The sequence below is a fragment of the Anthonomus grandis genome, chromosome 15, assembly GCF_022605725.1.
Source record: "Anthonomus grandis grandis chromosome 15, icAntGran1.3, whole genome shotgun sequence".
In the NCBI taxonomy this organism is placed as follows: domain Eukaryota; kingdom Metazoa; phylum Arthropoda; class Insecta; order Coleoptera; family Curculionidae; genus Anthonomus; species Anthonomus grandis.
In genome coordinates this window covers 774,900-786,622 of record NC_065560.1, presented here as the reverse complement: position 1 = coordinate 786,622, position 11,723 = coordinate 774,900, and the positions used below count along the sequence as shown (strand labels likewise).

The following is an 11,723-nucleotide window of genomic DNA, read 5'->3' as shown; positions in this document are numbered from 1 at the left end:
CCGGTTTTTTTAACTGGGACTTTGCCCTCTTAATTTTGAGACTCGTCAGACTCTGCAGACCGTTTTCTCTATTTAATTCTAGTTAGTTTAATTAAGTTTATCTTAATCCTGCGACGGACATGGTTTAATTTGAATTCAGCGAACATAACCTCACTCATTATGAACCTAACCTAAAACCCATTTGTTGACAATTTTGTCACTGATTTTTCAAGTCCAGAGAATCCAAGAATCAAAGTTGACTCTACTTCATCAAGTTAGAATCCTAGGATTTCTCTACTTCCAAGACCTTGTTGACTCTATTCCAGATGCACTACATTAATTTGCTTTTTTAATTTGGGTATATGACACTACCACTAACAATATAATGGAAATAAGGATAAACTTTTTCCATGATAATATTTTGAATTTCCAAGAAAAACCTTGTTGGAAAAGCTTCAAATCCTTTGAACCTATGAAACTATTCCTTCTTCGGGAAATTTCAGTTAGCTGAATCTTCCGTAATACAGTTGCTGCAAGATATTGAAGAGAAATTAGAATTTATTGTAAGTACTTTGTCGGTTCAATAAGTATCAATTAAAAACCTTGCCTAATTGTTTTAGTTGCTTTCTACAATTACAACAGTTACACTTAATCTAGCTTAGACTTAAGCACATTAAAATTATTTTAATCTGACAACACATGAATCATAAACTATAGAATATAGAATCACTGTTGTCAAGTTGTAATAATAATGTAGCATGCTTATATTTTCAGTCGCAGTTTTTAAGTCCTTATGGGGAAAATTAACTATAGTAGGATCATATATGCTAACTCTTGTTTATGTTATATTTTATTTACATACATATTTATGTTAACAATGTTTATGTTATATTCATCACAAAGTAACAAATGACAAGATAATGAACCCGAGACATAGTATGAGATGGTAATAGGACCTGCCTACATTTCCTTGACCGAAAATAACTTTTTATTGGAAAATATACCTCATGTGAGAAATCAAACTTTACCAACTAATGAAACAAGATCTGGTGATGCACCTTATCAAATGCCTTGGCACAGTTTATATAAATTACATCAATTTTATTACTTTCAATAGCTTGCGAGGCATGACATGAAAAATTACACCAATTATTTATTATAAGTCTTACTGGTTAAAAAATCATCATTTAGTATAATAACCCTTCCATAATAATCTGTTTAAACAGGCCAACATGAAGTAATTAAATGTCGAATGTATTCAATCTTAAGATCAGATTTGCCATACGTTGTTTTAATTACCCATATCCAAGTTCACAACCCAGTATCATTGCCATTGTCGTCTCAAAAACCCATTTTGGTAACATACAAGACAATATCGTAATTTATGCGTTAATTATCACATTTTAACGATTTAACGGCAAAGAAGCGATGTCAGCGATATAAACGAGGTTTCGTTTGCAACTGGTCGGTTTCTGCATCAAGGCCGAACAAATTAATAATAATATAAAAATAAAAAATCCTTAGGTATCAGGTTTTAAATATATAGTTGCGCTCTTCGGTCACAAGAGGCTTTTAGTCTTCGCACTGCAGTGGGTTGTTTCATTTTTGAGTATAGTTTTTAAAAAGGTCAATATGGTTATAAGTAAAATTATAGTTCCGATTTTTGTTTTTGGATTAGTAATGTTGACTTTTGGTAGTGGAGCTAAGATGCGAAGGAAAAATCCGGTAAAACGTAAGTGCCCCTAGTTAGATCTAGATTTTGCTTGTGAGAATAAGAATGGCTGATTTGAAAGTAAGAGAAGATGTTAGGAATATCAATTTAGTGCACAAAACAATTACGTTAGTTTAATTAAGGGTGAATAGAAATTGGAATTTTTACTTTAGGGCTTATAGGAAACCGGCACCCAAAAAATATGCCTGAAATATCCCACAAAAATATCTTATATGCAGAGAATATTCAATTTTTATTTTAAATATTTATATAAAATATTCCAGTAACGAAATGATTTTTTTTTTAATAATTGTAAGTAATGTATGAATTTATTTTCAACATTTCTTTCCTGGAGGGTAGTGTCAAATATTTATCTCATTTTTGCACATTTAAAAATATAGTAATTCTAGTTTTTCCAACCTTTATGACTATTTTTGCACACTATAACATATTGATGACACATGTTTTATGGTGAGCTTGGATATTCCTGAATATTCTGAAGTGATCCTGGTGTATATGAATATTTTACTTAAATATCCTGGTGACATTCATGTAATGTGTTTGTGCTGTCTGGGTTAATGAAAAATTCCCTAAAGTTCCTTGAAGTCATACAAAAGTCATGCCTGGAATAAAATCAAAATTATTTTAATTCCCTGGAAATTTTTTACGTAATTGTAAAGGTCCTTTTTGGCATCTTTCAGAGATTAAATATTAAATTTATAGGGTGAAAAGGGTCTGATAACTTTTCACTTTGATAGGTTTAACTTTTCTTTCTAGTAGTTGTCATTTTAAGGGCATTAATGAAATTGTTATTATTGCAAGTTTCTGGTAAAACTGAGAACATACTAGGCAATCATATACTTTAAAAAAATATCAGACTCTTACGCCTAGGGAGAAAATCGACCAATGTCAAATTTGTATTAAAATCTACTTGGCAAACATTTATTTTTATGATATTTTTTTTTTAAATTGGCAAAAATTGTTTAAATTTAGTCAAAGTTTCATAAAACCGTTAAGAAAACTTCATTTTTCATTAAAAAGTATATTTCAAGTTGCTGCTTTAACAGGAGAACTTTTTACAGGCTGTCAAAGATGATGGTAACCATTTTTCAATTTTTTTAGACCTTCAGTACAAACACGTTCATAACTTGGATAAAAATCGTTTAAATTTAGTCAATGTTTTACCAAATGGTTAAGAAAACTTTAGTTTTCATTAAAAAATATATTTCAAATTAATGGTTTAACTGGAGAACTTATTACAGGCCTTCAAAGAGGTTGGTAACCATTTTTCAATTTTTTTTGGACCTTCAGTACTAAAACGTCAATAACTTTGGCAAAAGTCGTTCAAATGTAGTCAAAGTTTCACCAAACTATTAAGAAAACTTCACTTTTCATTAAAAAATATATTCTAAGTTGGTTTTTTAACTAAAGACCTTTTTACAGGCTGTCAAAGATGATGTTAACCATTTTTCTATTTTTATGGACCTTCGGTACAAAAAAATTCATAACTTTGGCAAAAATCATTCAAATTTAGTAACATTTTTACCAAACCGTTAAGAAAACTTCATTTTTCATTAAAAAATATATTCCAAGTAGAAGGTTTAACTAAAAAACTTTTTACAGGGCACCAAAGATGTTGAGAATATTAATTTTTGTTTGAAATAGTGCGGTTTTTGGTACCAATCTGTTTTTATTATATTTTGGTTAGTTCTAATAAATAAAATGTCAAGGAAAGGGATTTAGTTGTCATACTCTATTTTTATTACTAAATTGCAGTTTTTAATGAAAACTAGTAGAGGTTTCACCAAACCGTTAAGAAAACTTCATTTTTCATTAAAAAATATATTCCAAGTAGAAGGTTTAACTAAAAAACTTTTTACAGGGCACCAAAGATGTTGAGAATATTAATTTTTGTTTGAAATAGTGCGGTTTTTGGTACCAATCTGTTTTTATTATATTTTGGTTAGTTCTAATAAATAAAATGTCAAGGAAAGGGATTTAGTTGTCATACTCTATTTTTATTACTAAATTGCAGTTTTTAATGAAAACTAGTAGAGGTTTCACCAAACCGTTAAGAAAACTTCACTTTTCTTTAAAAAGTATATTTCAAGTTTGTAATTTAACTAAAGACCTTTTTACAGGCTTTCAAAGATGATGGTAACGGTTTTGTCAACAAAAACGTTCATAACTTTTCCAAAAATCGTCCAAATTTAGTCAAAGTTTCACCAAACCGTTATGGAAAGTTCACTTTTCATTAAAAAGTATATTTCAAGTTGATGATTTAACTGGAGAACTTTTTACATGCTTTCAAAAATGATGGTGACCATTTTTCAATTTTTTTTGGACCTTCAGTACTAAAACGTTAATAACTTTGGCAAAAGTCGTTCAAATTTGGTCAAAGTTTCACCAAACTGTTAAGAAAAACTTCACTTTTCATTAAAAAGTATATTTCAAGTTGATTGTTTAATTGGAGAACTTTTTACAGGCCGTAAAAGTTGATGGTAACTATTTTTCAATTTTTTTGGACCTTCAGTATAAAAACGTTCATAACTTTAACAAAAATTGTTCAAATTTAGTCAAAATTGCACCAAACCGTTAAGAAAACTCCAGTTTTCATTAAAAAATATATTTCGAATTATTGATACAGCTACAGAACTTTGTACAAGCCTTTAAAGATGATAATAACGATTTTTTTCATTTTTTTAGACCTTCAGTACAAACACGTTCATAACTTTGGCACAAATCGTCCAAATTTAATAAAATTTTTACCAAACCGTTAAGAAAACTTCACTTTTCATTAAAAATCATACTCCAAATTGATGATTCAGCTAGAAAACTTTTTACAGGCCCTTAAACCTGCTGGTAACGATTTTTAATCGAAATTTCTTTCTAATCGAACATTACAAGTAATATTTAAGAAACGTACCAAATATTTATTTAAAAATGTTCAGAATCCACCAAAGTTTGACCTTCCGTTTGGGAACTTGTCCACCTTAGTCGGCGTCCGTAAACTTGTTTTTTTTTTGCCAAAATTAGTAAATAAATAAATAAACCGGTAATCTCACACCGCTACATTAATTTGGCAAATTAATATTGCTAATAAATATGTTGCGTCACAACGGAAAAATGCGGTCGATATTAATAGCTCTTATGTAAGACATTTATTGCACTTTTATTTTCTATTTATGCAAGTTGATTAGCAGGGATCGAACCTAAACCTTCAAGGTTCATAGTCCATGAGTTTGGATGACTGTACATTCTAGTAAATGCAAAATATTATTTTTTTTTAGCGGACTATTTTCCTGTTTGTTACCGAAACGATCCAGAGCTTAGCAAATGCTTGCTGAACGCCTCAGACTATGTAAGACCCTACTTAGGTAAGATGCTTCTATGTAATTTTTTATGCATTAAACTACGTAATTAATTTTACTCTCGACACATACGTGTTTCTTTAACGATGTAAGCATCTGCAAGATTAAACGATGACCTTTTTAGTTTTAATTTTCTCTCGATGATTTAATGTAATTAAACCTGAATAGCAAAGGGGATACCCGAATTGAGGCTGCCGACCTTCGAACCATTTCAAATTCCACAAATCGAACTGGCACAAGGAACTAGCGCCCTAAACTTTAAGGCCGTGTTGCACGACGTCATCGCTCACGGTTTGACCAGATACAAGTTTCATCGGTTCGAGTGAGTATTTAATTATTGCAGCCAAACAAGAAATCGTGTTTCCTAATCCATTAACACACTCAGTTTCGACGTTTCCAATTATGAGTTCTTCTGCGAAGCGAAAATTCCCGGTGTGGTACTTGAAGGGGACTATTCGGTGTCTGGGAGGATCCTTATCGCACCCATTGAAGGAAAGGGAAAGTTCAAAGCGGAAATAGGTAATTAAATGTCATTTATTTGTTTATATATTATAGCGGTTTTAGGCCAAAGTTCTTAGGGATAAGAAGAAGCTTAACTTAATCATTTCCTTGTCACTCTAATATAAAGCAACTCAAGACTATTATACGTTGAGTATATTTTAGTTTAGTCAAATTGCCACAATAGTCCTGATGACATCATATAGCTCCTTCTTTTGCTATATATTTAAATTACTCACTCATTTGCTTTAAATATCTCAATCTGTTCATCGATATAACTTTATCCAAAAACTGTTACTGTTAATTAGTAACAATAATGACAATCTTCTTTAATTGTATATTAATACCGGTCTGGTCTACTCGGGTTTTTAATGCGTAAATTAATGTATTACTGAGAATCTAATAATGAGGCGTGTAATATTAACTTATTTTATTGGGTATTGCGTCACTACTTCAGTAGAAATCAAATTTAAAAATACTAATCTCATACGCTCAAAAAGCAATAAACTCGATACTTTGGTATGGCCACGGGTTTTCTCCTTCACTATTCATTAAAAAATATATTTCAAGTTAATGGTTTAACTGGAGAACTTTTTACAGGCAGTCAAAGATGATGGTAACGATTTTTCAATTTTTTTGGACCTTCAGTACAAAAAGGTTCATAACTTCGATAAAAATCGTTTAAATTTAGTCAATGTTTTACCAAACTGTTAAGAAAATCTCATTTTTCACTAAAAAATGTATTTCAAATTAATGGTTTAATTGGAGAACTTTTTACAGGCAGTCAAAGATGATGGTAACGATTTTTCTAATTTTTTAGACCTTCAGTACAAAAACGTTCATAATTTTGACAAAAATCGTTCAAACTTAGTCAAAGTTTTACCAAATTGTTAAGAAAGCTTCACTTATTATAAAAAAATATATTTTAAATTGTTGATTTAATTGGAGAACTCTTTACAGGTCGTCAAAGATGATGGTAACGATTTTTCTATTTTTTTAGACCTTCAGTACAAAAACCTTCATAATTTCGGCAAAAATCGCTCAAACTTAGTCAAAGTTTCACTAAATTGTTAAGAAATCTTCACTTTTCATTAAAAAGTGTATTTCCAGCTGTTGATTTAACTGGAGAACTTTTTACAGGCAGTCAAAGATGATGGTAACAATTTTTCCATTTTTTTAGACCTTTAGCACAAAAACGTTCATAATTTTGGCAATAATCGTTAAAACTTAGTGAAAGCTTCACTAAATCGTTAAGAAAACTTAATTTTTCACTAAAAAATACACTTTAATCTAATAGTTTAAGTGGAGAACTTTTTACAGGCAGTCAAACATGATGGTAACGATTTTTCCTTTTTTTTTAGACCTTCAGTACAGAAACATTCATAATTTCGGCAAAAATCGCTCGAACTTAGTCAAAGTTTTACCAAATTGTTAAGAAAGCTTCACTTTTCATTAAAAAGTGTATTTCCAGCTGTTGATTTAATTAGAAAACTTTTTACAGGTCGTCAAAGATGATGGTAAAGATTTTTCCATGATTTTAGACCTTCAGTACAAAAACGTTCATAATTTTGGCAAAAATCGTTAAAACTTAGTGAAAGCTTCACTAAATCGTTAAGAAAACTTAATTTTTCACTAAAAAATACATTTTAATCTAATAGTTTAAGTGGAGAACTTTTTACAGGCAGTCAAAGATGATGGTAACGATTTTTCTATTTTTTTAGACCTTCAGTACAAAAACGTTCATAATTTTGGCAAAAATCGTTCAAACTTAGTGAAAGCTTCACCAAATCGTTAGGAAAACTTCACTTTTTATAAAAAAATATATTTCAAATTGTTGATTTAACTGGAGAACTTTTTACAGGCAGTCAAAGATGATGGTAACGATTTTTCTATTTTTTTAGACCTTCAGTACAGAAACATTCATAATTTCGGCAAAAATCGCTGAAACTTAGTCAAAGTTTTACCAAATTGTTAAGAAAGCTTCACTTTTCATTAAAAAGTGTATTTCCAGCTGTTGATTTAACTGGAGAACTTTTTACAGGCAGTCAAAGATGATGGTAACAATTTTTCCATTTTTTTAGACCTTTAGCACAAAAACGTTCATAATTTTGGCAATAATCGTTAAAACTTAGTGAAAGCTTCACTAAATCGTTAAGAAAACTTAATTTTTCACTAAAAAATACACTTTAATCTAATAGTTTAAGTGGAGAACTTTTTACAGGCAGTCAAACATGATGGTAACGATTTTTCCTTTTTTTTTAGACCTTCAGTACAGAAACATTCATAATTTCGGCAAAAATCGCTTAAACTTAGTCAAAGTTTCACTAAATTGTTAAGAAATCTTCACTTTTCATTAAAAAGTGTATTTCCAGCTGTTGATTTAATTAGAGAACTTTTTACAGGTCGTCAAAGATGATGGTGAAGATTTTTCCATGATTTTAGACCTTCAGTACAAAAACGTTCATAATTTTGGCAAAAATCGTTAAAACTTAGTGAAATCTTCACTAAATCGTAAAGAAAACTTCATTTTTCACAAAAAAATACATTTTAATCTAATAGTTTAAGTGGAGAACTTTTTACAGGCAGTCAAAGATGATGATAACGATTTTTCCTTTTTTTTTAGACCTTCAGTACAGAAACATTCATAATTTCGGCAAAAATCGCTCAAACTTAGTCAAAGTTTCACTAAATTGTTAAGAAATCTTCACTTTTCATTAAAAAGTGTATTTCCAGCTGTTGATTTAATTAGAGAACTTTTTACAGGCAGTCAAAGATGATGGTAACGATTTTTCTATTTTCTTAGACCTTTAGTACAAAAACGTTCATAATTTTGGAAAAAATCGTTAAAACTTAGTGAAAGCTTCACTAAATCGTTAAGAAAACTTCATTTTTCACTAAAAAATACATTTTAATCTAATAGTTTAAGTGGAGAACTTTTTACAGGCCGTCAAAGATGATGGTAACGATTTTTCTATTTTTTTAGACCTTCAGTACAAAAACGTTCATTACTTCGGCAAAAATCGTTCAGATTAGTCAAAATTCTCAGAAAATTTTGAATCTAAAATTATTAATAAATTTGATGAAATACCTTTAATATGGTGGCGTTATATCGATGATATTTTTTCAATATATCACCATAACGAGGTAGACCTCGACAATGTTTTAAATTACATTAACTCTAATGAGTCTACTATAAAATTTACTCTCGAAAAAGAGGTGGATGTTTCTTTTCCTGATATTTTAATAAAAAAAGATTTACAAAATTTATTTTATACGAGTTTACAGTAAACCAACTTAATTTGTGTAAAAAGTATAATAAAAGGTTTATACGATGGTGCAAACATTATTTGTACTAATCAAAATTTTAATACATAGCAATTATCCAAAAGAATTTTTAAGCAATTGCTTTAAAGAGTTTGCTACTCCACGTATAAAATTAACCACATTTTACCATTTATTCCTGGTTTTTGTGATAACTTTAAATAGCTAAAAAATTTATTACAAAAACTATTTTTAAATCACACAAACTAAACCTGTTAATACCTCTTGTACTTGTGGTACATTTTATATAGGTCAAACCTGTAGACCATTACCATAAAGAATTAATGAACATATATCTTACATAAAAACAATGATTTTTAAAAATCCAAAATTCTACAACACGCATTTGACACTAACCATAGAATTAACTGTACTGCTTCCTCAATTTTAGCAAAGAAACCAATTACGTGAATTAAAAGAGACTACATTTATAATGTTAAATGACGATAAATGCATAGCTTGTTCTTCGGTTGATTTTAATAATACAAGGCTTCTTTTGCTCAATAGCATTTTTAAAATTAACTGATAATTATTGGAAACATATTTTATTCATGTATTTTACACACCCTTTAAGTTCTAAAAAAAATAACCTTTAAGGCTTTTTAATTTAATACAACAATAAAATTAGATAGGATATTGAAAAAGAGATCAGAGGTTAATAGATAAAACCTCATTACCTGGGTATATAAATAAAGCTATTATACCTCAAGTAAACTGTTGATTTAATATATTAACGAAAGGTGTCTTTATAGATTTAAGTTCCAATTTTTTCTTAAATACATGAACAAGTAAATGTGTTTGTTCTTTTCAATAATTGAGCGTATGAAGTAATAGTTTTATGAATTCGTCACAACAATACAGATTTTACTTAAGGCTTTACAACACAGTTATATTGGTTCGTTTAAGATTAAGACGCTGTTTTTCCGTGCACTCGATTTTCGACTGAAATATAAAACTTTTATAGATTCGTGTGACGTATACGTATACCAAAAATACAAGGAGGCAGTTCTTCCCTCCGATAATAAAATCCATTTAGTTCCGACCCTCACAAACAGCAGCATCCAGGTCCAGAAGCCGAGAATTAGACTGGAGGGCCTATTTAATGGAAACCAGGAACTAAGTAAGTGAGATGCGGAAAAAAAAATTCAAAAATATAATAACACTGTTCTTTAAAATAAAAAATATGGCAACGTCGCTTTTCTGGTTGCTCCGCCCACTAAACTTTAAGGTTAAACGGTTGGGCCAATAAGAGACTGAGGTAAATCGATTAGGGCGACGTTGCCAGATTTATACTTGCTACTTTTTTTAATCATGAATTTCTAGATGAAGCAACTAACAAGGCGATCAACGACAACGTGGACGAACTTTTCGCCGAACTAAAACCGGTAGTGGAAACGACTTTAAGTAAAATAATGGAGGACTTACTACTCAAGTCTATCATTAATAATATCCCTTGGGACGAGCTGTATCCAGTTAATCCTAAGTTTTCTTAATCTTTTTGTTTTAAATAAATAAATATTTTAAAGTTTATCAAACGCGTTATTTTATTTGAATATATATTTTGATGCTTGAATTTAATTTACTTTAAATTTCGGGCACTTTCGAATGCTTGGATTATTTGCTGAATTTATTAGTGACGTTTTTAATTAAAGTTATTTTACAATTCCAGGCAGTCGAACAATAAATTTCTTAAGATATTCACAAGAAAAGTTTGGATTTTCTGAGAAAAGACGCAAAAAAACTACCTCAACCAAAACAACCTTAATCACCCCAATTTTTAAGCCAAATAGACGTTTTTACCCTCAAATCCATCCTCAGGGATCTGAGTATAAAGGTGTGAAAAAATTATAAGAATAACTTAAGTGGTTCCCAAGTTATGACCAAAAATGTCAACTAATAGATAAAAATCTTGTAATTGCAATAAATTTCTAAAAACTTCAAATTTGGTGGGTCTGGGACCTTGATACATAAAATTCCCTCTAACTCGAAAAGTTTTTGAGGGATAAAAATCGTTCGCATATGAAATTATTTGGTAAGAAATGCCTTTTCTTGGAGTACAACTCTTTTAAGAATATTGCTATTATTTATTAAGATATTTTCAAGAAAAGTTAGAATTTGTTAAGAAAAGTAACAAAAAAATCTACCACAAGCAAAACAACCTTAGCTACCTCAATTTTTAAGCCAGATAGACGTTTTTACCCCCAAATCCATCCTCAGGGATCTGAGTATAAAGATGTGAAAAAATTATAAGAATAACTTAAATGGTTCCCAAGTTATGACCAAAAATGTTGACTAATAAATAAAAATCTTGTAATTGCAATAAATTTCTAAAAACTTTAAATTTGGTGGGTCTGGGACCTTGATGCACAAAATTCCCTCTAACTCGAAAAGTTTTTGAGGTATAAAAATCGTTCGCATATGAAATTATTTGGTAAGAAATGCCTTTTCTTGGAGTAAAACTCTTTTAAGAATATTGCTATTATTTATTAAGATATTCTCAAGAAAAGTTAGGATTTGCTAAGAAAATTAACAAAAAAATCTAACCCAATTAAAACAACCTTAACTAACTTAATTTTTAAGCCAGATAGACGTTTTTACCCTCAAATCCATCCTCAAGAATCCGACTATCAAGATCTGAAAATATTAGTAAGGTATGTTGTATAGTTCCTAAATTATGAACAAAAATGTCGATTAATGACTAAAAATCTTGATATAACAATATAAAGGCTTTAAATTTGGTGCTTGGAATAATTAATTAATTAGTCAAAACGTTTAAGTTAAAATTATTTTACATTTCCAGGCAGTCGAACTGCCATTTAGGGCGGTTTAATCTAAATTATGCC

The 11,723-nt window shown here is 29.7% G+C and overlaps 1 protein-coding gene across 1 annotated transcript; it reads left to right on the top strand.

Annotated features, from left to right (window-relative positions):
• Nucleotides 1-1,520: 1,520 nt before the first annotated feature.
• LOC126745033 (protein takeout-like) lies at nucleotides 1,521-10,415 on the top strand. Its single transcript, XM_050452681.1, has 6 exons — nucleotides 1,521-1,711; nucleotides 4,981-5,067; nucleotides 5,230-5,383; nucleotides 5,447-5,580; nucleotides 9,845-10,000; nucleotides 10,204-10,415. The coding sequence occupies exons 1-6, from the start codon at nucleotides 1,612-1,614 to the stop codon at nucleotides 10,371-10,373; spliced, it is 801 nt and encodes a 266-aa protein (XP_050308638.1). The 5' UTR covers nucleotides 1,521-1,611; the 3' UTR covers nucleotides 10,374-10,415.
• Nucleotides 10,416-11,723: the final 1,308 nt, after the last annotated feature.

Coding starts and splice junctions, on each gene's coding strand:
- LOC126745033 (XM_050452681.1), top strand. CDS start 1,612: ATGGTTATAAGTAAAATTATAGTTCCGATTTTTGTTTTTGGATTAGTA. Junction 5,384..5,446: donor TACAAGTTTCATCGGTTCGA/GTGAGTATTTAA, acceptor TAACACACTCAG/TTTCGACGTTTCCAATTATG. Junction 10,001..10,203: donor TAATGGAAACCAGGAACTAA/GTAAGTGAGATG, acceptor ATGAATTTCTAG/ATGAAGCAACTAACAAGGCG.